General features: G+C 38.8%; 2 protein-coding genes across 3 annotated transcripts; one reads left to right on the top strand and one right to left on the bottom strand.

Annotated features, from left to right (window-relative positions):
• Positions 1 to 398: 398 nt before the first annotated feature.
• On the bottom strand, positions 399 to 9,368 carry LOC105569863 (aminopeptidase N). The gene is made up of 15 exons (XM_012026641.1): positions 9,148 to 9,368; positions 8,508 to 8,612; positions 8,173 to 8,432; positions 7,695 to 7,889; positions 7,358 to 7,498; positions 6,859 to 7,194; positions 6,634 to 6,784; positions 6,074 to 6,200; positions 5,599 to 5,689; positions 5,131 to 5,314; positions 3,502 to 3,712; positions 2,993 to 3,270; positions 2,078 to 2,277; positions 1,725 to 1,901; positions 399 to 1,351 (listed from the first exon to the last, which is right to left on the bottom strand). The coding sequence occupies exons 2-15, from the start codon at positions 8,589 to 8,591 to the stop codon at positions 859 to 861; spliced, it is 2,928 nt and encodes a 975-aa protein (XP_011882031.1). The 5' UTR covers positions 8,592 to 8,612; positions 9,148 to 9,368; the 3' UTR covers positions 399 to 858.
• A 1,215-nt stretch (positions 9,369 to 10,583) lies between these two features.
• LOC105569862 (aminopeptidase N-like) lies at positions 10,584 to 25,115 on the top strand. Of its 2 annotated transcripts, none has more exons than XM_012026640.1 (17): positions 10,584 to 10,708; positions 14,843 to 15,033; positions 15,415 to 15,742; positions 17,069 to 17,474; positions 17,825 to 17,983; positions 18,427 to 18,738; positions 19,122 to 19,302; positions 19,794 to 19,947; positions 20,391 to 20,472; positions 21,152 to 21,326; positions 21,457 to 21,646; positions 22,102 to 22,379; positions 22,898 to 23,076; positions 23,453 to 23,620; positions 23,979 to 24,119; positions 24,191 to 24,272; positions 24,665 to 25,115. In XM_012026640.1, exons 2-17 carry the CDS (start codon positions 14,851 to 14,853, stop codon positions 24,827 to 24,829), a joined length of 3,183 nt encoding a protein of 1,060 aa, XP_011882030.1. In that variant the 5' UTR covers positions 10,584 to 10,708; positions 14,843 to 14,850; the 3' UTR covers positions 24,830 to 25,115. The 2 variants fall into 2 exon arrangements, with proteins under 2 accessions (XP_011882030.1, XP_011882029.1); XM_012026639.1 differs by having other exon boundaries at positions 10,588 to 10,928.
• Positions 25,116 to 25,757: the final 642 nt, after the last annotated feature.

Here is a 25,757-nt window from a genome sequence, read left to right as displayed (position 1 = left end):
AACTAGGGTATGTGTTTATTGCGACATTGCGAAGTGTTTAAACTTTACTAATTCTTACGGAAACTTATTTTATGTGACTCATGTATTAATATTACATAAGATGTTATATTTTAGCTTCCATAAACGTTATCTGTCCAATATTTTGTATTAATCAATTTATTAAATTAGATATTACGCTTATATTTAGTTGACAAGTGCCATTTAAGTATATATACCTTTAAGTATATACACATACAACTGATCGAATAAATAAAGTATAATGTTGAAGAAACCCTAACAATATATAATATTAATTTTATTTATCGAGAAAAACTTTACATTAACTCTTAATTAAATTATCTCTTAATTACGAGCGATGCCTGTATATATTTTTTCCTGAGAAGAACACTTCAACCGTCTGTAGAACAAATGTATCACAAGCGATGTCAATCGTTTCTTTATTCGTTTTACAAAAATAAAAATTTAAATATATGTATAATACAATATAACTTTTTCGAAATCGGCATTTCTAAATTACTGTGTCTGTAGAAGGACGTGGGGGAGAAAAAGGAACGTGACGTTCATCGTATTTTAATCACTCTATCTTCTAATTCATTTCGACTTTTCCAAATCCATGCATAACGTATTGATTTAAGGATCTTTGCATGTACCATATCATGTCAATTTTGATAAGAATTAGGTATAAGGGAGTGAAGTTATTGCGCGATGCTATCTATTTGTCAAGCAAGCTAAGGTACAATTATAATTATGATTGAGAAAGAAAATCGGATATCTCGGAGCAGCTGAGAAGAATATGTATTAGATTATATTCTCTTTATGGATCGAGAAAACCTTAACGCCGGACTCGCGTTCGCGCATTCATCCGTGGAATCGAATTTCCTGAATCGTGTCCAGCTGTTTGATTGTTGTCGGCAGGGAGGTCGTGGAGAGAATAGACGCGGACGTCGAAGCTGCAATCGTCTCCAGATCCTCCTTGGACAGATTCTTCATGAGCCAGCTATCGATCACTGGCACGTTCTCCTCGTTCCACTTGGTCTCCTGATTAATGACTCTGAGCGCCTTCTTGATGATGGCGTCCGCCGTTTCGAATTCATCTTTGTGATCGATGTAAAACTTGGTTACCATATCGTAGCCCTCCTGCGTGTTGAACGACGATGTGGCGAAATTGACGATGCCGTCCCAGAGGAAAGTCTTGTTCCCAAATTGCTCCTTCACGGTGTACCAGTGCTCGTGCAAGAAGTTGAACAGGGTTTTGTAGCCGGTCGCGCTGCCGGTCAGCATACTGAAGATCAGGTGGATGTCCGAGTCCGTGAAATTCTCATTCCGGTTCAGCACGGCCACTTGTAACAGTCTGATGCGAAAACCGGAGCGATATTAATATATTTATTAATCACCAACGTGCTTATCCGTCTATTCGTTTCACTCAACGAAATTTGAGTGTCCTATCTCGTGAGGGATACAGTCGAACAAATTGAACTTGCGCCAACGAAACGCGTTTAATTTTTCCTTACTTAAACGGCGCGCATATTCGAACTTTTAAACGGTCCATTTACTTAAACGGCGCGAGCTTAAGTTTGCCGAGAACAACGAGGAAAACAGCTCTCGGGAACTTCGCGAAGATTGAATTTAACTATATTTAGTTGTGTGTTGCGAGAAGCAAGATTTACTCGGAGCTAAAAGCGCCTTGTACGTTTTAAATTTAAAGTAATCGCGAATATACCGACTTTTCGATCTTGTTCGCATCCTTCGGACACCCGGCGAGGGTCTTTAGCAGGTAGGTGCGTTCGTTCTGCTTTCTAGCCAGGCTGGTCTTCGGGAAATTTATAACTCGCTGCAATCCGAACTCCCATTCCTCGTCGGTGCCCCACTTGAACACGGGGCAAAGGAATTTATTGGCGACCCTGCAAAGTAATGACTCTCATTAATTCGATAACGTTATCGACCACACGTGCGATTAACAGGGCTGATCAAAAATACTGCAGTCAATACTGCGTGAACCGAGGCGGCCGAGAGTGCATCTAGTAAATTGTTCGAGTAAATTAATGAACTGTTCGCTGCAACGATTTTGGACACTGACGGGTTTCCTTTATCCGGCTCCTCGTCGGTCAGCCACTTTTTGAATTGATCCCTGGCTTCCTTGACGCAAGGTTCGTATCCAGCGCGACAGAGGAAGTTCTGCATAAGGCCACGCATGTGAGTTTTCCAGGAAGGTTCATTGGACTGCGGATTATCTCCAAGCTCAAAGTAAAGAGGCTTCAGTAAGTTTCGAATGTACGCCTGAAATGAAAAATGTATTTAATTGCTTAACAATTTCTGACGCAAAGAAATCTTATAATGAATACATTGAAGTCCGGAACTGCATTTGGAAATAATAAATTTTAAAACAAAGTATTGAAACGAAATAATATAAAGTAGGAAGAGAAGGATAAAGTGGAAAAGTGAGGGAGCTGGTTAAAGTTAACGAAGCAAACGTAGTATTCAGTATGTAATCTAATTTGCGCCCACTATTTGCACAGTGATATTTCTGACAAAAAAAACTGAGTCGAAAAGTTCCGAGCTATGTTTTTCATTTATACTTTATAAAGTAGCTATTATTAGTTACAAGGTAGCTAATCAGCATCGCTTTTTAACGGACGCACGTTCATGAGCCGCATTAGTGTGCGTCTGTTTAAAAATCGATGCTGATTGACTAATCGTTACTTAATAACTTTATCAAGCACGATTAAAAAAAAAGGCTCGGGACTCTTTGACTCAACTTTCCATGAGGAATATCATTGTATACATAATGGGCACAAATTAGATTACACCCTGATGTAACATTTACCAAGTTTATTACAGATATTGTACGAAATGTAATGCTATATAATGTCGGGTGATCGATATTTAATATGTAGATGTCTGCTTAATACAAATGTTCAACATTGATCACGTCTACCGCGAATTGTCCTATTTTAGCATTGATATTGGCTACTAGAAAGCAACGTTTTCTTACCTCGAATTTCAAATATACGTCCAAGCCCTCGATCCGCCGGCCGATGTGATGAATCATGGTGAACACCGGCTCCCAAACCACGTGGCTCTTTTCCCCCTTGAGGAAGAGAGTCATATTCAGAGCCGTGCCGAAGCACAGCTCGCCGGCGTACGCCAAGTTCCATGCGTCGTGCAGAAGTTTCGCTCTGGTTAACGGAGGTATCTTCTCGCGATCTGGTCCTTGCAGATACTGCGACAGCATCTTCCAGTTGCACGTGTCGTAATTCACCGGGAACATACCTGCGAAGAAGCACTACTAATCGCTAAAAAGAAAGAAACCATTTTGTGCGTTTCCACACGTGACGTACGTATCTATAAATATCTTGAATCGAGCTACGATAACAATTTTGTTTTAATTTTGAAGACGCATCACAGAAATGATAATTATAAACGTGCAAAATGTAATGTATCGAGAAAAATGGCAATTAAATGGCTTGAAAAAATCGATACTGCCAGGAAAAAATTGCTTGCCTATTTCTTCGGGGTTCACAATGATGAAATAAGTTCTGTTGGTAATGTCCGCGATAGTGAAATTCTTCGGTACAGTTTCTCTCTTTAGCCATACGGTCGGTTTGGTATTGTCGAAGTTTAGTTTATCTTGTGCCTGCATCACGATCGGGATGTCCCACTGATATCCTACTTTGGCCGTCGATTGCGGTGGTACATCTCTCAGATAGACTTTCTAGAAGGCGCGAACGAGATGTTACGAAAGAGGATATGCGCAATTAGATTTGCATTTCTCGATTTTATTTTTAAGAACGATTTAAATTGAAATCTCCACACGTTATTCTTATCTTTTCATTTACCAGCATTTATGTAAATAAGTATAATGAAGTGGCAAAAAATTTTGATAAATATAAATTTGAAATAAGATAATCTAAAAACTTGTTAATTTCATGTATCAGAGAAGAAGTATAATAGACTAGATTATCAAGAATTTAATAACAATATAATCTGAAAATATCGGAATCTACCAATGGGTGGATTTAACGATCCGAGGACTCACAAATTACACGTGGTAATTGCGACTTCTTCTGACTAAATTATGTATTTCTATAGGAGTGAGGCTCCTGCAAGTATTGCGCAACACATGTTTGTGCGTTCGTAAACGCACAAGTCCTTGATTTTACTATTGTTCTGGAGCGACGCGATTCTTGTAATGCGTGTTGCTTTGAAAACTAAAAGTGCTTGTTAATGCAATCGGTTATGCAAATATTTTTTCACGATTAAGTTTATCAACGTTGATATTTCCCTGACTGTGGAAAACATGTATGTTTCAGATAGAACGATGCATTTTATTAATTATCAATTAACTTGGTTGCACGTGGCTATCATGTAGTGATATTTTATTCTTACTATTTACAGTAAAATATATGTTAATGTATTTATCAAAATTACATCTTTATTCTCATTCTAGTATATACACTGATAAAAAAATATCTTAATCCAAAAAAGTATTACTTTACTCAAGAAAAGCATTTACTAGGTGGCTCTTAATAGCTTATTAACTTAAATTAAAAAAAGAATAAACAAATGAAAACATGCATTTCTTTAATTTAAGTTTTTATTAAACACAAAAGACTAGATGTAATTTCTTATTTAACAAAAACAACTATTTTATTTAATAAATAGTATTCTATATCTCACGAAATCTTTATTTGAATGTAGAAAATGTAATGATTTAAATTAATTTACTTAATATATTAAGATTTACTTTAAATTTGACTTTTTTTATTTAAACAGAATAAATATTTACGCTAGTGAAAATAATTTGAAGTAAATCTATTTATTTAGTTTAAAAAAATTTCTTTGTCAGTGTACGCATTTTTCCTAAAGTTTTTAAATAAATAACGAAGTACTTGAGAATTTCTTCGTCAGTTTCATTCAATGAAAGCATTTAGCGTAGTAGAGTCAGTATTACAGTATTGTTTGTTAATACCCGCTGAAGCGAATGTAACTTCCGTTGACGAGAGGAATGCTTTAACCGCGAGTAAATAGCATATACGTGATCATCTTCGTTGCTCTTTATCTGTGCGAAAATCGCCTCTGCCTTCCCGCGTCGCGCGTCCTTGCGGGAAATAACGCTTTTGTCCAGCTTACCTGAGTGAGATTAATTTTTCCAGTTTCGTAATCGCGAATGACCGTGACCAACGGCACTCTGTCCCGATTGATCCACGAAGCGGCGATGCCGTTGATGGTCAGACCCGGTGGCAGATTGTCCGTCTCGTTCGCCACATCGTTCAGATAAGTGAAGATATCGTTGGCGAAGAAGGTTCTGCGATCTCTAAACGTGAAAGGTACAATATTTCGTGATTTACAGAGTTTGCGGCCGATCCGTTGCTGGTAAAAATAGTCGGGAAGCAGTGCGTAACGGAAATAACTTGAACAAAAAATCTCAGTTGCGTCAGGAGAATCTTCAGCTGCTTGCGAACTTGATTAAAAAGTTAAAAACTTAATTTACTTCTTTGTGTGTTTGCAGAAAAAACGGAAGTTTGCTTTTACGTAAAAACGCTCGATTGCCGAAGATTAGAATCTGCTTCCCAACTAATTGATGGAGGCAATTACTACTCTTTCGATTGCTGATGGAAGAAATTCCTCACGCTCCTTTGGAACAGGTCGCGCCCAAGAGTATAATTAAGCATTCGGAAGACCAACTCGGCTGTAAAATTCCAAAAGGTGGGATAATTAAAATTTCATTAACTTACATAATCACTCGAGGCTTCAATTTTACTTATATACGCGATTACCTGCTTGCCATTATCCTCTTTTTATATTGTGATACTCCAACTCTTTTCTCGAATGTTAGCTTTGTGAGTGATACATAGATATAATACATTTTCTATCTTAAAGGCCTGCGTCCACGATGCTAGAATTTGGTCCAAGTTCTAATTCCGAGAAATGCGTAGCCAATCAACTTGCAGCTATTCCATAAAAGCTATTCCATAAAAGCTGCAAGTTGATTGGCTACACATTCCTCTAAACTAGAACTTGGACCAAATTCACTTTATACAGGTATTGAATTACCGCAATTTATTTCAATTACCTTTTGTCCATGTTGCTTCTTGCCTGATGCCAGCCACCCTTGAGAAAGGTGCCGTCTGCGCAAATTCGTAATACAGAGGATACAACATTGTCATTGGCCATTTCCCTGCCATCTCGTTTGGATTGAGCTGTTTAAAACACACAATCAATTGCCCGGAAATTAATAATGTCGCGAGTTTTGTTATAAAAATATACCGTAGAGTGGGGTAACATGGAACAAGGGTGCAAGTTGGAACAAAACTTCCAATTTCATATTTATGCATTAAAATTCGGCAACGTCTGCAAGAAAGCATTCGAGTTCAACGCTAGTTTTGGTTTAGCCCATATGTACGCTCAATTCTTGCAGACGTTGCCGGTTTTAATGCATAAATATGAAATTGGAAGTTTTGTTCCAACTTGCCCCCTTGTTCCATGTTACCCCACTCTACGGTAGCTAATACAGAGCCACTAAAATAATATTTTTGCCATTTGATATTTTAAAGTAACTACGGAAGCACTACTTCAATAATTACAATCGTAAGAGATGTTGCTACAATTAAAAATAAAATGTCACAGACTCACGTCGATCGTCGCCATGGACGCCAAGAACGAATTAAGGGCTTTGTTAACCGGCGCGTCGTTTCGTTGATACGGCGTTACGGATTGGCCGATCCATTGGTAGAGAAGCTCGTACGTAGTCGTCCAGACTAGAGAACTGCTGAGTTCACTTTCCCTGAAAGACGACACTTATTTTACATATGCCACATTGCAAGCGATGTAAGATTATTCTTGTAGATTTTTATGTACTTGAAGAACATGAGACCCCAATTGTCGGAAGCTTTAGAAGCGCTGAACACTGGAATCGCCATGACGTCCAATTTCGGTAAACCGAGGGAGCTATTGAAGTAATCTTGCAAATAATTAACGATTCTCACAACTTTGTTGGGGACACTAAGCAGCGACTCCATGAATTCTTTGCGACTCCAAACCTTCACCCGCAATCTCTTTCCATCCATCTCGTTAACTTCCTGCGTCGGCTCGATCCTTTGCAGATCCGATATCACGAGGGCTAGCTGATGCGTCGACATTCGAGGTGTCTCTGCGAACACTTCCTCGATCTTGTCGGGCGATTCTTGCCGAAAGCTTAAACAAGGGATAAATATTAAAAGTAATATTCAATTACTGGTAGGCTTGAAAACATAAGGCCAGCTCGTAAAACTCAATGGATATTTTTTACATTTGGAAATCCATGCAACCCAGCAATCGAATTAGAAAGGTTCGACATTAACGACTTTGCTATACGTACATTGACGGCGTGTTCGTGAGTGCCGTTAAGCCTTTAGGATACGATACGCTCAGCTTGAAAGTCGCTTTATAAGGTGGTTCATCCATGCAGGGGAACATCCTCTGTGCGTTGTCTAACTGTAAGTAAGTGGCGATGAAGGGTCTGAAAAATAAAAAGGCAGATAAGTGACACAAGGCAGTTATAAGACAGTTAAAAAAGAATTTCTATTATCATACAAAGGTCTTCAAATTTTTGTACGAATCACACGCTATTACTTGGCGAAAAATTCGGGGCACGCCGTCGATTGGTTCTGTGTGATTTTTAAGTTCTATTTTGAATAAGTTGTTACTACACTTACTGTTTTCGACCGTCGGAAATCATGTATGCGCTTTTGTAAAGGCCGGTAGTCTCGTTAAGTGTAAGGTTCCCAAAGTACGTGATGTCGACTTCGCAGGTACTTCCTGCCTTCAGCATTTGTTCCAGATGGATAATGTACCAGGCTTTCCTAGTTTGCCGTTCGGTCCTTGCGATGTTGAAGTATTCCTCACCCTTCCTACGTCACAAACGTGACAGGATACGCGTTTTTATTGGCTCCAAGATTTTAAAGCTCGTTATTATGAACAAACGAATGATAAGAAAACATATTTCAGTTGCGCTATTATCGTTATATGAGCGCAGTTAGCAATAATTACTTAGAACTCTAGCTGAGAGGAATTACCAGAATCGCTGCTATAAAAATGCATTGACTTTGCGCAAAAAAAGTCACTAAATGGGAACTTGACAATCCTTTTTAAGCTACGAGATTTTTATGTTAATTAATTAAACTATCTCCTTACACTTCATCGCCCGGCGAATTGAGCAGTCGAACGGTGACTACTGAAACCTCAAGATCCTCATGCATGTTCAATGTTATCCTATCGCTGATGTCGTGCGCGGTGAAATTAATCTTGACACGACCGGTAAACTGGTTGGCCTGGATGAAGGGTATTTGGATATCCAAGGCGTAACTGGTCGGCCTAACTTCGGCAGGTAATCTGTACTGACGCATTTTCGTGTAGTAGACATCGTTCAGGTCGATACTGCGCTTCCATCGGCCCTGCGGTCAAACGAGAAAGTTCTTACTCCGACAGTCGGATTACCGTGACGGTCTTTTAATTCGTCGACACTGTACTTCGGTATCACTATGGCTTCGAGGAAGACTGGACGATATCGCCGATAGTAGAACGAGTCCTGACAGCAACGTTGCCCACATCATGGTGAATGGCACGGGGTGAACCTGAATATTGTGGTTGGTATTCAGTGCAAAGTTATTCAAACGTCCACTTGCTTACAACAAAGATTGTACTTTCAAGTTAATTCGGTACGAAGCAGTTTGGTGTCAATTGAAGAGTCCAGTGTCACAACAGCAGGTAATACCTTTTATTTTTTTCTCTAAGCTCTTGGAATTAATATATTAAACTCTGAATGATTTAGAATAGTCACTTTGTGAATTTTATAACTTGGCCATCGCTGAATTAACGACGTAATTAAAATAAATCAGAGTTGAAACGGAGTAACATGGTGGTAGTTGAAGGGTGCAACGTTAGCTGAATCCTTTCTTCAAAACTTGGAAAAGATTAAATTTAGAATTGCAAAAAAAACTAGATTTCTTAAAAATCGAAAGGTGGACCAAGCCATCTTCGCACTTCTCGGTAGCAATAGTCTCAATAAAATTTTGTGCTGCTTCCATGAATGGAGTACTCTGACACTTGGCAGAAAGGGTTTACTTCGCGTTCTGAGAAATCGCGGCTTAATCGATTCCGGGTGCTTACGGCGTTATCCTCGCGGTAGGCGTGCACGCCTGAGGGACGCAGAGGACGATCTGGCAGCGGCGCGCGAACGCGGTTCACCAAGAGCCGACTCGGGTGTCGCCGGTACCGCTGCACTGCCACGCCGGTTGACCTTGATACCCCTTAAAAATCGAGGCGACTTCCTCTGGGAGGAGGTCGCGGGAGGATTTCTGGAACGACCGCGTGATAGCGTGGCCGCGCGCGAACTGTCCTCCTGAGTATCACGTACCCCGTTTCTCCGTGCAGGCCTGGTCGCCAAAAAGCGGCGGAAACGCGCGGAAAAGCCGCACCGGTCCCGCCGCTCCCGCGTGATGTAACACCCCGCGGATCGGATTCAGATCCACTTAGGGCAAATCGGCGGATCGTCCATCCATTATCCAATCTGACGATCGCGGCCGTCGCCGCTGAAGGGGAGCCTAATCGCGGCGGTGTCAATCCGGATGCGGCGAAGAGACGACGACGTCAACGGCCAATCTGCGGTCGACGGTGTCGACTATCAAATGGGGAACAAAGTGCGTCTCGGGCATCGCCTGTCGCAAGGACCTTGGCGCCATTGTGCTCCCCTTTGGACACTCCGTACCAACATGCGTACTTGTCTGTATTGCGTCGCCATCGCCAATGACACGTGCCGTTGATCTGCATGCCGGCTCCTGGTACCGACCCCGGACCAAGCCCAATGTGCACTTGGACCACGATACCGTGTCGCCTCAATTGAACTTGATGGAGTGTTTTTGTCCGCGAGTTCTTCTCCCGTGGGGTTCTCCCGTGCAATAACTGGGTTAGTTCTAAGCTGTATCGAGAACGCGACGAATTCGACAATGTTATCCGATATCTCATACATTTTACAAGAATTGACAGGAATTTGGAAGACATCTTGCTTTAGCATTACCGCTGTAAATTGAAGATGCGACAACTTGATTTGATTTTCTTCAGCGAAGCGTAATCAGATTTTGAAAAAAAGATAGACAAGAAACCTTTATACTATACTTTGCATGTGCAAAAAAATTGAAAATTGTATAAATTAAAATATAAGAAAATAGGGAACTTTATGAAAATCGCTGTTAAAGAACATTTGTTGTAAACATTCAAGCGTTATTTAGGGATACTTTAATGTTTGTTCTAATTATAAGAAATGTTGTTTTTATAATAAAAACATTTATCACAAATAATAAAAGTATTTTCTTGCACGTTGAACTCCCGTTTTATTCGCCTCCTGTTTAAACCGTCTTTTTTTAATTATCGCCATTAATTATTATTTTGGCGACCAAGGAAAAAGAACTTACAGCACTGGTCAACTTCATCTCCTAATCACGATGCTGTGTTATCATACTAGACTTGGTTCCACGCGTTACGACAAAGAGAAGGCTGTAAGGCGCGCGGAAAAGTTCCGATAGCAGCTCTAATCGCGAATTATGGCAGAAGCGCATAAGGATAAGGAGCGGAACGAACGTCGAGAACGACACGGAGAGCCGGCGAACAAAGAGCATAAGTGGGGGGCACCCGCGAGTGTTTCTCGGCCAACATCCACACACGGCACCGCAAGGTAGGCTAATTGCAGTTGTACCTGCGTCACCTGTGCGCCGCCGCGCTCGCGATTTCGTTTCCGCGTTGGATGCGCATTCGTTCTCCAAAGCCGCCTTTTCGCATTTTCGCGTATTTTCGTTGTCGCTCTTCTCGAAAATATCTTCAAGTATTATTTCTTCACGTTGGAACAATGCGACGAGGATCCGTTAGCAGTTGGCAGTCCTATGGACAGCGAAATTGTAAGTGATAACAGCTGTTTTTGCTTCTGCCGTCGTTGCTTTCGTGCCTCTAAACTAGCGTTAACGGAATTTCACTTAAAACAGAAATCTTGATCTTAAAAAATTAACTTTTCGATAGTAATTTTTTAATTAAATTAAAAAAAATTAATGTATTTGATTTTAAACCCTTATTAAAAGATTTATAAGTAAAAGAAATATTTAATGTCAAATATAAAAATATAAAAGTATTGCATTATACATTTAAAGATTAAATTTTCATTTATTCACTGAGATGTCAGCGGACTAAAATGGAAAACGAATTAAGCTTTGTAAAGTAAAGTAATATTATTTAAAGTAAAGAAGAAAATGTGTTTATGAAAATACATTTTTACTCTATAAGTTAGAAATTTTTTATTTACAGTTCATTATTCTTATCAGAAATATCTTATACAACATGTTAACGCTGACAATTATTTTTTCACATCACTGATAAATACCTGAATCTGATTGTTTTATCATTGCAATTCACATATATATCAGTTACATCTGTTAACGAAACATTATTTACATGCACCATCAAATGCTAGATACTTGGAAACAATTTCCTTTCTTATCAAAAATTCGTTTCTTTTTTTCGCGAATTGCTTAAAAAACCAACATTTAAATGAACATATCTGGATTTTGCTTTATCGTCAAATGTGCAAATATGAAATTGCTTATATCGATAATGAATGTGCCCGTAAATTAATCAACTAAATTAAATCATTGCATCGAGCCACTGTAGCCAATTGATTGTTGACTTTTTATGACGGTTATAATCGTGCGAGATTTTAAGGGTACAGTCTTCGATCTTCTGTTATGTGCAACGCGAAACTTACAGAAGCCTGTTTCATTTACTTAGTAATTTTCGTAATTTTTTATCTTACTTATTCGATTATAAACCAGTAACAATCTGGAAGTCAGATTTTACATTGCAATGTATTGTTATTGTTAAATAGCTCAGTTAATTAAACAACTGTGCAAGAAAACTATTGCTGAATAACTCAATTAGTTATATTCAGGCGAGCTTGTCCCACGCATTAAATCATTGAAAAGTCAGCAAAACTGTCTCCCAGAACAAATGTAATTTTTTAAAATATGTATGCGTATGCACGTCAAAGCGGTGTCACGTCAATTTTGAACATTTCGAAAGAATTCTTCCGCACATTAATTATGTTATTACTGATGCTATCTGCTCGCTGTGTTACACGTGCCAACTTTGAGATTACCTTGGACATTTACTCATAATATCTTCGTTGCACACTGGTATTGATGTCATTGCACGAATTTTTGCCAACATTTCGCGTGACTGTCGCAGAAAAAGAAATTACATTAAAGACTAAATTGTAATAAATGAATACCTTTACATAGATTAAAATGTCCTAAGATTTATAACATTTTATATGAAAGAGATAGATACGAGTACGTGTAAAAACTCCCTGATTCTTTCGCATACAATGTCAAGCTTTGCAAATTTAGTTCACTTTACAATATTAACAATTGTGCATGCGTAAAAGTAAAGCAATTTTATTCGAATGTCTGTTGAGCATCTTTCGTATCTATTAAAATTTCAAACAGTTTACTTCAAACTTCTTTTAGTACAGCCTTTTGTCTCGAACGCAACATTAAGATATTGACATATGTTTATGTGACAGTCACGTTCACATGGAGTAACGAGAGACATGATTTAACATCGTCGTGGACGTGCGACGAGACAATAATAAATAATTTCCGGGCAATAAGAACAATAAATAACTAAAATATTAATGTAGAATAAAAGGGCCAATGTTACTAAAATATTATTTTAAAAAGAATAAAGATTAATAAACCTGCTACTAGTTATTAATCTTATTATTAATAAAAGATGCAACGTGGCATCTTCTAGTATGTTTCATCCGTTTCGGACAATTCGCGCCTTACATTCTCAGCAAAGTGCATAACGCGTTTTATTGAAGACTTTTTCAATTAATCTAACATTTCCAATTTTAATTGGACGCACAAATAATGCTCTTCTTTTTAGTGCTACGGTTCTCCGTCAAGGTACGAAGTTATTTGATTTACTGTTAACGCGCTGTAACTTCGTAGCAATCGATGAAATGCATCTGGGACAAATTTTAGTTGCGTTCTCGCGCGCAGCGAAACGATATTCTTGTTTTTCTTGTAAATATTCCTCGTTAGAAGTTACGCCCGCGAAAATCAATGCGGACCGTCGCCGCTAATGCCGTGCGAACGGCACCGATACGAGCGTTATCGACACGACGGTGATTACGCGAATGCTGGAGCTGATACGTAGTCAGCGAGGTGCACGAGCGCAGGACCTTGAAACCGCGTCTCTCGCCGCGTTCACGGGCCTATCGCGGATTCCTGCATCACGGGGAACCAATTTCGATGACATCATCCGCATATATTCCGCGATTCTAACGTTGCACTACTAACGCGAAATTCGTCGCGACGCGATGGGATACGACGTGCTTACGGAAAATTGCAATTTTTTTGCAAACCTGGCATGGACAATCGATATGCGCCTCGCCTCGACCCGTTAATTGTCAGCGATATTTACACGAGCCCTCTGTAATCTTCGTGATTATTTTAATTACTCCAAGCTCTTATGATTTAATCGGCCGATCATAAACTCGCGTGAATTACTGGTCTTGATTATGGCAGCTCGTCAGATTTCTAAGAAAAGATGTGTCTATTAATTGAAACATGTACGTCGCTGTCAGCTAATTGTCGCTTAAATTGTTTATATATTTATATTATTGATTGAGCTTATGTCTGTCAATTTCTTTTATAATTACACTGGTTTTTCAATGAATGTTCATAAAACTAGCAATTTCTGCAACATTCAAATCAATTAACTACATGAATTGTTAAAACTTTATGAGACAGTTTTCAAAGACAGATTAATATGAAAACTGTCTAATTTGTTATTATATAATATACGACACTAGACATAAATGTAGACGTACCTGCTTAAATTATTTCTCTCGGGCTCTTTACCAGATTTACCCAATCAAAAAGCAAAGCTTCCTCTGTGAGGAGGCGAAAGTCATATTATGTATTTAGAGAAAGGTAATAAATATTTAATAAAATCAATTAGAAATTAAAGAGGCCGTTTAGGACCGGGCATAGGTGTAAGTAGCCAGTTAAATTAAATTATTTAAGTGAACTCATATACCGTATTCTTTCCAACTTATCCTGTGCGCCAGTTACATGCTAGTCTTAAAACACAGGTTAATCCCCGTAAGTGGTATATTAAAATTGTAGTATTTATACACGCTGGCCTAGAGAGCGTTTACAAAGTTTATATATGTTATTGCGAACAATATTACCTACAGCCCCAGTGGTCGAGCTGGTTAAGACGCCCGCACGGATTGAGGGAGGTCCCAGGTTCGAATCCTGGCTGGGGTAATATTTTTCGCAATAAGAATTTTAATAAGGGGGGAAGGGGGTTATCATATTAGATGCTACTGTGTAGCATTATTAAAATAAATTATAAGCGTGAATTCACTGACGATAACACTTCCACTTACGGGGATTAACCTGTGTTTTAAGACTAGCATGTAACTGGCGCACAGGATAAGTTGGAAAGAATACGCGGTATATGAGTTCACTTAAATAATTTAATTTAACTGGCTACTTACACCTATGGCCGGTCCTAAACGGCCTCTTTAATTTCTAATTGATTTTATATCTTAAAGGACCTATATTAAAATTGTAGTAAATAATTAATATCTTGTAACATTCGCAACGTGTCAAATGGCCCGTTACCTCATCGGTACGATTGACGGTCAATTTAAAAGTGTTACAGCCTATTAAAAGGAAACAATAGGCGTGAATATTGAGTGCGACAATAAATGGGCACATCTTTTTACGTGCCCCTCTAACACTTTCAGCCGACTGCATGATGACGACGTACGAGGGCAATACCGCACTGCCACCGCCCTGCGAGGAAATTGTTCATCAACGAAAGGGTGGCTGGTTTTTAACGTACAAAAAGATTCTCTCCTTCATTGCCCTGTTCGTGATCGTTGTGATTGTCGCCGGTCTGATCGGATGGAACATCGGCACGATGCCCAAAACGAGAGTGAGTGATTTATTGTAACGTAGATTACGACTATTTGTTATTGTCAGTAATTTACTGTCACGTTCACGATCGATAGTGTGTCATAGCGATTTTAAAAGCAAACCTTTTGAGGAAAAAGGCTACAACCACAAAATAAAAAGTTCACTCCTTTGTAAATGAATTTTTGTATTTATGGATTAAAAACATTATTTCATTCGACTATTCATGGAAGAAAATATTGCTGTTATTTTCAAGTTATTATTGTCTTATTATCATCAAATTTTAATTAATGAATCAGTGCCGTTTCACACTTGCGGCTCTACGATGCAAAACAATCACATTCTTTTAATAACATTATTAATAATAATAACTTTTTCAAGCTCTGCGTCTTCTGTTAATTAGATATACGATCCATTAGCTCTTATTGAGGACGAGGTGGAGGAAGAGGCCGATGTCACTATGATCTCGATATCGCCTTTCGTTCATCCTTCGAGATACAGTCTCGAGTTGACGCTGTCGAATGACGTCAACGCGACATCGAAGCTGAAAGGACGAGTTGTCATCGAATTTCGTGTGGACAACACAACGCCATTAGACAAATTGTCTTTGAATGCGAGAAACATCACGGCCACGCGTTATAAGTTGTCGCTCATAGAGGAGAATGGCGTGAGAGCGAAAAGGAGGCGTAGAAGACGCGCCGAAGATAACAAGGGCGACCAAGAGAACGCTGGTATTTCCTTCAAAAATGTCGTATAGATTCTCCACTTGTCGGTATTCCTCATCGAAATTACTTTCTGCTTCTTTGAGTTGTAATAAGAAAGAATATCTCGGTCGATATAGTTGGAGAAACCGACTATGTTAAAATCATTTAATTTAATCTGCTTCACAATGACTGGTTGCTTCAAGTTATTTTTTAAATATTAAATGTATGCAAAAGTGCTTGCTAGATTGAAATTTTTAATCGCAATCACGAGCGCGATCCATACTTGTTTTATTTGGATTATAATGCACCGTCGAAAAGTTTCCGTTCAGAATCGGCAAGTTCAGATAGATTCAAGATATTTCCGTAGGTGTTAATCATCCCATTGACGAGCGCGATTGACGATGCCATTGTGGTAGAAGTCTGTTGCGCACAAAAATCCAGTACAGCCCACCTTGAGTCAACCGGAACCTGCATTCTTTCAGTGTCTTTTTCAGTGGACCGAAGAAGCGAGCGAAGTGTCGCTATCAACGCAGGACAGATTATTGCGAGACACTTGAGCGTTTACGTGGCACCAATTAAAAATAAACGTCCCGGAAAATTGCAGTAAAGGGTTAATCTTATTGCGCGACAACACGTGTTTTCAAGTCGTCACGTCGTAAGGGACAAATTGCAAGCCCTTAAATGGGGGAGACCCTGGAGCACCCTCCGTGCAATCCAGATCTCTTCTCTTGCGATTTTCGCGTTTTCAGTCCGCTGAAGAGACACTGAAAGAACGTGAATTTCAGTCGCACGATAATTGTATTGAATTTTTATACGCAACAGACAACATACTGGCTACCACAGCTGCAGCTTCAACCTTGTTCGTCAATGGGTCGATTGCTTTAAGGCTTTTACGGAAATTAAATTATCTTTTAAGTATTTTTAGCTTATCTCAGCTTACCGACTCCGATCGGAAACCTTTTGATCATCCCTTGTATAATCTGCACCGCTAATGTAATTCGTCATTATCGGGCAATGGGTTAATGTACGGTTTAACAAAGCAACAGATTTCTGGTGGCAAAATATGCGCGATAAGACTAGCTTGCAGCTGTGTTAATATCTATATAATAGCCTGCAGGTGGTCAATTGTGTAATCTTCGCGATAAATTTAAAATAAAATGAAAAATAACTTTATTCTCACTGTATAAAAGGTTACGTAATTCAGATGGGTAAATCTAGTTTCGTTCTTTAGTTCGTATAGAAAAAAGGAACTTAACGTGATTTAAAAGACTTTGTGCGAAACTTTCGTTTACTCCTAGAGAAAATTACGCGATCGATTATGTCTAATATTGGACAACGATCTGTTCAACGCAGACAATGCTACCACACCGGCCTCAACAGCGATGTCATCTCCGCAATTGGAAAATCAGGAAACCCCGCGCGTTGTCACGGGTTTGCCTCCGGGAAACGGGACCGTTTCGGGTAACGAAACCGCTCCTTTGGCAAACGTAAGCTCGTCCGTGCCCGACGAGAAAATCGCGGAGTCTGCGAACGCGACCACGTCTGGACCGGTGACGTCTACTACGGTAGTATCTGGTAACGGAAGCGTAACTGACGTGGAGATCGAACGATATGAGGTAGATGCTAATAACGGATTACATGTGATATATCCGGCCGTCGCCATGAATCCGGGAACGTACAACTTGGAGATCGATTACGAGATTATGTTTGATGGAAAGACGATTTATTCGGTGAACTTCAACGAGTCTAGCGAAAGAACGTGAGTTTCCTCTGTGTGTGATTACAGTGACGAAGAAAATCAACTAATTAATTGTCAATTATATTAAAATTAAAGCTAAGTTATTGCTACTCATAAACTAATCAAATTTTCTGAAAATTACAAGAGAAGTTTTCTAAAAATTTGGTCTTTATAAAAATAGGATTAATACTCTTTCGTTAACGTAAAAGTTATAAAAATGGGTTTTTTTGTATATTTAATTTTGCGGCTCGTTTTACACAAGTCAAAACTTTAGTCGTGTACCTTTAATTTAGATATTTTTTTAAAACGTGTATAGCTCAATAGGATTACGCTTTAACAAATTTCGAAATGGTTTTGTTTATAATTTTTAGCAAATCATTAATCGGGACGCGATTGAAAGCTGTGGGAGCCTCGCATCTTTTGCCCCTCTTCGACGACGTGAATCTCAAGGCTGTCTTCTCAGTGTCCATGGCACGTCCGCGCGAAGCGAGAGTCCTGTCGAACATGCCTCTCAATACCTCCAAAGACACGTGCGTATTTCATACTGTTAATTGCAGCTGTGTCAACGTTTGCGTGCTTAGGAAGACTATGTCGGTTTGAAATAGCAAAACTGTCCAGTTTCTCTATTGTTCCCCCAACTGTGTTTTTTCAAGTGCAAATAGAATAAAAATCATACACGAAACAAAAGATAGAAAAGCCTACCATTCTTACTATTTTTATGACAATTTTAAAACGTGTTATCAGATTTTACTGTCTTTGATCGATTTGCAGCTTTTCTTATTTTAAACTAAAGAGTGCACCTAAAAGATATGCTAATTGTGGATCGTTAAAGCGAAATATTTTCATTAAAATATTGTTTCTATCGGTGCATTATAGTGAAATGTCGTGTCATTATTCTTTCATATTTTTCTTCCCACACATGCAATTTTTATGAGTCAAAGAGATGACCACCATGTGACTTGTATCTTTCAAGATCGAATGATCGGATGATCGACATCTTCAACGATACTCCTTTGCTCTCACCTTACAATCTGGCATTAATAATGGGCGAGATCGAGTCGGTGGGCGAGACGAGAACGGGGCTTGATAACGCGACAGCGGTAACTTTCTGGGGCGATCCGAAAAGGCGATCACGGGGAATTTACCTCCTCGACAAAGTCGACCAGATTGTTGCGATTTTCTACGACATTTTCTCGATGCCTTATCCACTACCGAAATTGGATATCGTCGCATTACCGTCGCGAATCGTCAATAACGTCGGAAGCCCGGGACTGATATCATTAAAGTAAGAGGGATCACAATGTTATTTCATTTATATAAGAATAGTTAGATTACTGCGGAATTGTTTCGCTAGGGGAAATTATAATTTTCTCATAAATTTCGGAGAGATAATAAAATTTCATTTTTAAATGCATTCATTTTAAGTGGATTTTATATGACTTAAATTTTGATTTTAATTTCTAATTTAAAATGCAGTGCTAATAAAATATTAAAGAGAAAACAATTCGAATTATAACAAAGTCTGGCAACGGAGTAAAATTTTGCCTTCCATTCAAACAAGATGGCAAAAATTGCGACTGGATGCAAATGTATTGCTGGACTAATTCATTATGCTCTACATTGCACTAAGTTCGATGTTGTGTTATATCAAGCTAAATTGTTTTCAAGGCAATCGCTCTTCTACGCCGCGGATCGATCTCCCATGGCCACGAAGACGGACGCGTTAAGCGCTCTGATAAGCCTGATAGGAGAACAATGGCTGGGCGGTGTCGTGAACATGAAGAACTGGACGGACGTTTGGCTACTTGAAGGCTCCATTCTCCATTTGCGACACGCGATGATCGAGAAGGCACATAATTGGAATTATATATATTTAAAATATCTATTAACTCCAAAAGTGCATACCGACGTCCGACAAACAGCATTTTGTGCTGAAACATATGTTAAAATATATTAAAATTATGTATTGCGACAATTAATATTATTAAAGCATATATTAATTATTTTAAAAAGGTAATGTGAGTAATTAAATAAAAACAATTTGGTTTTACACGGCGCAAAATTGCAAAGTTCTCTAATAAAGTTGCAAACGTAATAAGAATTTTTATATAAGAAGAAAAGAAATAAAATTCATAGGAAAATTAATTTATTTTAATTTTACAATTTTCTTTTCATATTTTTTGTATTGTAATTTTATATCATGTTAATTTTCTTTGATTTGACTTTCAATTCATGTGTTACCTTTTTAAAATATTTGATTTACACACATTTGACGGTGACTAGATGGCAACCGTATTGTCCCCCGAGGGAAGCAAAGTTTTTATGAGATTCTATTTTCAGATAGATTCGTCACTGGACTCTAATCATGCCTTTCTCGCTAATGTGCAATGGGATGCCATGGAAGATGATAGCTACAGCGTCTCAAAGCCGCTGCAATCGAACGTAAATCCTGCCCATCTGGATTTTTCGGACGACAATGTTCGACACAAGAAAGGTAAAGATCAAGATTTCCTCGAGCAATGCTTATAATACTTCAGTATCAATACCTTGCTCTTGATTACTATTGGCATTGGTATTTTACTTTCAATATTAGACGCATTAGCGGCACTTGAAAGTGGAGCTGTGATTATTCGAACACTTCAATCTTTAGATGTTCGCGAATAAATAGTTGAATATTAGTACAAATATGTTACACGTATTCTAACAGCAAATAACTTTGCAGTCAGTTACAAAGTTTACGTATCGCTTTTCGGTACACATTTCTCTCACGTGGCTCTTTCACTATTCAACTACTGTTAGAACCTGTATATCTCTTTGAACCTGCGAACACGTGAAATTGTATCGTATAATCGCAGCTTTGCTCGAAAGGCAGTATCGAATATATACGCTCTCGTAACGCTGCATAATGTGATTCTGCATTCTGACTGCTTCTTGTAGGTGCATGCTTGATTCGCATGTTGCATGGCGTGATAAACGATACCGCCTTTAGGAACGGCTACCGGAAATTCATAGCGAGGTGGTGGGTATATCACATTATCGTTCTATCCTTCGGCCGGGCCGTACTTGGTTCATTAATCGTATAATCCCGGCATCGACGTTTATACCGCTCGCACGACCGCGCGCTCGTGCGACTGCGAGTGATTCAGTCGTCGAAACGATAATCGACGCGTTTTACAGCGAGTTATCCCGCTGGCTTTATGGTAATGCCAGTCGTTGAATGTCACGAGCTGCCGACCATTATTCCTCATGCTTCTTTATCGGACTCGTTACATAAGTGCACCTATCACCGATATACATATTTCGTTGGCATTGACTGTCGCAATGTCATACGAACGTATAAAGTTATACAATCTTGTCACGTAATGTACGCAAGGGATGCGTTAACAGCAGTGCTCCACGTTTTGCTACAGAAAAATGCGCAGACCATTTAAGTGGATTTAAAAATGAGAGTAAAACGCGGTTGCACGTGCGTTTTTAAATAGTCAAAATTTTACTTTTAATTAAACTGACACGTTTCGGTTCCGCTTTGTGTAACATTGCTGATCTCCAGCAATGTTGTGCAAAGTAATTTACTCTAGCTGAAATTATAATTTACTCTCACGTTTTTCTTCGAAACAACGATAAGCGCTTCAGCGAATTCAATGGTTAAAAAGCCACGCGGTTTAATTGTAATTTTTGTAAATTAATATTCATTGTAGGAACTATTCGACGGCAAACGTTGACGATTTCTGGGAAGCGATGGCGGAAGAAACTATCGGTTTACCCATGGAAATCACGTTGTCCGAGGCGATGAACTCTTGGATTTCGCATCGCGGATATCCGATTGTCAGCGTCGTGAGGAAATACAAGGAGGGCACCGCCACTATTCGACAGGTGCGATTTAAATGCTACAAATTAACATGCTTATTTTGTTTCTTATGGTAGCATCATAATTTGCATCGGTATGCGTCAATGTGTTTTTCGACATAAAGTATTATCATCAATCATATTATATGTTGCACAGCAAAGATTTACGTACGATCAATCGCCATCTGACACTCAACCGACGTGGTACGTACCGCTTGACTACATTAACAAAACGAGCACTGATTGGTCATCTCCGACAAAGACGTGGTTGCATACCGAAGCAGAGATGGTGGTGCAGAACGTTGGCGCTAAAGATTCTTGGGTTGTGTTCAATGTGAATAAAACAGGTAAGCTACGTTGAGATTTCCCTCAAAAGACGCGTCCCTTAAAAACTCAGTTGTCAAAAATCAGTAAAAGTTTTTATCAGAATTGGCAGGATATTCTCTTTACCTACACCATTAGACGCGTCTAATAGGAAAATGTAGCATTATTAGAGTAGGATAATTAGAAATCATTTTTATCATTTTAAACAAAATTGCTAATTGACGGGAATTGAATTTATGAAAAATATTTGTCTTACTTGTAATCAATTTCTGGCGCTTTTTTAAATCCTTTTTAATCTTGTGTCTAATGTTATAACGTAATTTGGATTTTGTAACAAATGTGATTTTATCAAATTTTATTCGAGCGAAAGATAACTTCTTGGCGAGAGAATGACACATTAATTTTAATATCCTCCAATTTAATGAAATTGCAAAAGGGGGTGCAAGTGTCTGCTCTATCGTTATTAATTGCTTTCAAGGTTATTACCGTGTGCACTATGACGAGGAAAATTGGAAGCTTCTGACGCAGGCCCTCGAGGAAAATCACGAGGCCCTTCCGGCAGAAACCAGAGCGTCGCTCATCGACGATGTGCTTGGACTCGCCGCGGTCGGCTTGACGAAATACGCGACCGCTTTCGACTTTATTAAATATATGCAAATGAAGGAACGGCATTACGCTCCCTGGGGTGCTCTGATGCGTCATCTGTTGAAGTTGAACGGTCTCCTATACGAGACATCTGGTTTTAGCGACTTTCAGGTGAAGTAGTATGCTTATAAAGGTAAACAAACATTAAAAGAACATATCAGTTTAAAGAAATTTGGAGAAGTTGCTTGACTAGTTAGAATCTGGGAATTTCTGGAAATTACACTGACAAAAAAAATTTTTTTATCTAAGTAAATTGATTTACTTAAAATTACTTTTTTGCTGAAATAAATATTTATTATATTCAAATAATTTCTTTATCAGCGTAGAATATATTCAATGCAAAATATATTCAATGAGTATTTTGCACAAAAAATTCTACCTGCAAAAACACAAAGACACAATAATAGTGAAGAATGAGTTAACCAAATGTATGCTTCTCGAACAATATTTAAGACGATAAGACAAAATTCGCGTTGCAAAACCATTGCAAAGAAATTGATATTTGTTACCTTATTAGTGTCTTTATTATTAAACTAATAAAGAATGTCGGAAATTTAAGAAACCTGGAAGTTAAAATTTAGATTAAACAATTATTTAACGTGACGATTTAACGGAAGGGCTGTTTGCAGGAATTTACATTAAAGTTTACTTCAAAATTGTACTCGGACATGGGGTGGAAAGTCGACGAGGGATCGCGACTAACTTTGACCGCCCTTACGATAGCGTGCGCGTTCGAGAATGCGGAATGCCTTGAGTGGGCCAGGAGTCATTTTGCGAAATTGAAGGACCATTCCGATGCGGACGAGGTGTAAGTTCCATAAAAATATCTAATTTGTCATTCGAAATTCGTTCCTATCTACATTCATATAGCTTTCGGACAACTGTGATATGTGGCTCTATTTATTACAGTCTTTATACAAATCGTTTCTTTTTCCATTAAAAAATTTTGTTATCCGAATTAAATAGAATTTTAATATATTGGATATTATTGCCTGCTTTTTTTCAAGTTGGAAACTGCATTTGCATTAACACTATTGTCGACAGACCGTTTGCATTATCCAAGTTGTTTCAAATTTCAATATGGATAATCTGAATGAAAATACAGTCAATTCTTTGGAAAATACAATATTCAAATATCACAATCAATTTTGGAGATAAAAACTTCGACCGTTTTGATCGTTTAGTGTGCCGGCGTATGCACGCGAAGTGGTGTACTGTACGATTGCACGATATGGCACGCGAAACGAGTGGAATTACTTTGTTGAGAAAGCAAACTCTACCGCAGATCGGGATGAAAAGAATCGCCTTCTATCAGCATTTGCGTGCTTCCAGACGCCGTGGATTCTGCAATCGTAAGTAAAAATTATTAGTAAAAAAGAGTAATAAGTAATCATTAAACTTTTGTTATTTATCTTGAGATAGAAATTATATATCGAATTTTTAAAAATTAGACAGATAATGAATAACTTCTATCTATTTCTAACAGTAAGTAAATGTTGTTTCAGACTTAATTCAATTTCAAGTTAGTGCGGAAAATGTGTTGAATAAAATTTTGAATGATAAGAAACAGGTTCGTTTTTTTACGCGTCGAGTCAAGAACAACCTGAAGTATTGATACAATTTTCACAGACGCTCTGTAAAAATATCAAATACGTTTTTAACAGCGTGTGTTTTACGAGTATATACATAATTTATGTTAATGTACATTAGGATACTTAGCGAGATTCTCGAAGGGAAGATGTACGACGAGGACGAGACGCAAAGGATCTTAAGAAGTTTCCCGCAAAATCCGGTGGCTGCGCAAATCGCCTCCAAGTTCGTGCAAAATAATTGGCAGGTTATCGTCACGAGGTACTTTGCAACCTTCTGATCTCTTCGTCAAACTTGTAAGCAGATTACGATGTTCCCTCATGTCTGTTTAGATTCTCCACATCTCGTCCGATCTTAAAAGCTTTCGCGCTGGCGATGACGAACGGCTTGATCAGCGAGGAGGACTTTGAAGACGTAAGTTAATAGAAATAATAATTTTTATTAAAATAAGTAGCCTCACTATAATCTCTTCATTTTTACGCCGGGCAAACCCTGTGTGTTTTCCTTCTTCTTCATGCGTTACTTGACGGTAGCTAGAAAGATACAAATCTTTTCGAATATCATACGGCGAGGATTTTCTTTTAAAATTTATTCTGAAAATCGTGTAATCGTCGGACAACGTGGCATTTTGAAAAACCTTGTGAGAGTTTTCTCAAACGTTACTAATAAAATATGGTAAAATTTCAAAAAACTCTTATAACATTCTCCGAAATGCCGTGTTGTCCCACATGACTTTCGTGATAAATTTTAAGAAGAAAGTCTCTCCGTGTATAAATTGCAACTTTAATGTTTACTCGATCCTCTAGTTTCAGACTTTCAGCGAGGATAATCTCGACAGCATAAAGATCGTGGGGTACACCATGGCGATGGTCGAGGCGCGTGCTAAATTCGCGATAAAGTGGTTAAAGGAATCGCTGCCGGAAGTGCAGGAGTGGTTAACGGCGAACAATTCCACGGAGACGTCGGTATGAATAGTCGTGAGATCCGGGTGCGAGAGGACGAAGGAAACGTCCCGCGCGCCCTGTAATTATCGATTCGCCCTCGCAGTTGACGCTCGCACGCACGCGAAAAGAACTGCGGCAACTTTTCTACGACAACAAGTTTTATTTCTCCGTATGCTTTTGTCAAGCATGATTACAAAACCAAGCAACAAGAATCTCGTCCTTATATCGTGTAGCCTTAGAACGACGGTCGTTAGTGTATAATTAGTTAGTAGGTACATATTTAACAAACGATATACATAATAATCGTATCTAACGGTGGTAATTATTATTCCAATGTTTACCGTAAACTCTCCGTTTCGCGCCCACGTTGACGGCGCTCTATTGCTATACGGTACGCTCGTTTTATAACGCACTATGCTGTCGTTACAATAATCTAGCCGTACCGCCCTTACTCTCTTCTCACCTTTAGCCTAACTCGTTAAATGCGTTTAGTACGGTATTCGCAAGCTATCAAATACGCAGTTCAAGGGTTGGAAGCGACGATCCATCGTCGGGTCGTGGGCCGTGGGGGATTAAAACTGTCCGGTGTTAAAGATCCAAGTCTTACAGCGAATTCGATTGGTTGCATTACCGCGCACTGGGCGCACACTGAGCCTTGTTTACAGTCAATTCTTATATTTAAACATCATTTTTAAATACCTCTTGCAATATTTCTTATCCAGAAAAATGGTCTGTACAACGCTTGCGCCGATCATTTTTTGACTAAATACTCTTTGAACATATATTTAAGACAAAGTTAAATATAAGAAACTGACTATAAGCAAGCTTTAGTGTGCACTCAGCGCGCACTGGTGCAAGCAACCGAATTCGCTGTTTGATACACCGCGAGGCCCGAGTGTCCTCGCGTACGTCCAATTCCCTCGGGACGAGTTAAAAAATCGCAGAACTACTCAGC

This window comes from Vollenhovia emeryi, unplaced genomic scaffold (genome assembly GCF_000949405.1).
Source record: "Vollenhovia emeryi isolate VEMERY1.0 unplaced genomic scaffold, V.emery_V1.0 DF939122.1, whole genome shotgun sequence".
Taxonomy (NCBI): Eukaryota; Metazoa; Arthropoda; class Insecta; order Hymenoptera; family Formicidae; genus Vollenhovia; species Vollenhovia emeryi.
This window is presented reverse-complemented; position numbering and strand designations above follow the sequence as displayed.

Coding starts and splice junctions, on each gene's coding strand:
- LOC105569863 (XM_012026641.1), bottom strand. CDS start 8,591: ATGATGTGGGCAACGTTGCTGTCAGGACTCGTTCTACTATCGGCGATA. Junction 7,499..7,694: donor ATTTCCGACGGTCGAAAACA/GTAAGTGTAGTA, acceptor TTTATTTTTCAG/ACCCTTCATCGCCACTTACT. Junction 6,201..6,633: donor CGTCCATGGCGACGATCGAC/GTGAGTCTGTGA, acceptor TGTTTTAAACAG/CTCAATCCAAACGAGATGGC.
- LOC105569862 (XM_012026639.1), top strand. CDS start 10,778: ATGCGCATTCGTTCTCCAAAGCCGCCTTTTCGCATTTTCGCGTATTTT. Junction 19,303..19,793: donor GACACGCGATGATCGAGAAG/GCACATAATTGG, acceptor TTCTATTTTCAG/ATAGATTCGTCACTGGACTC. Junction 24,120..24,190: donor TGGCAGGTTATCGTCACGAG/GTACTTTGCAAC, acceptor ATGTCTGTTTAG/ATTCTCCACATCTCGTCCGA.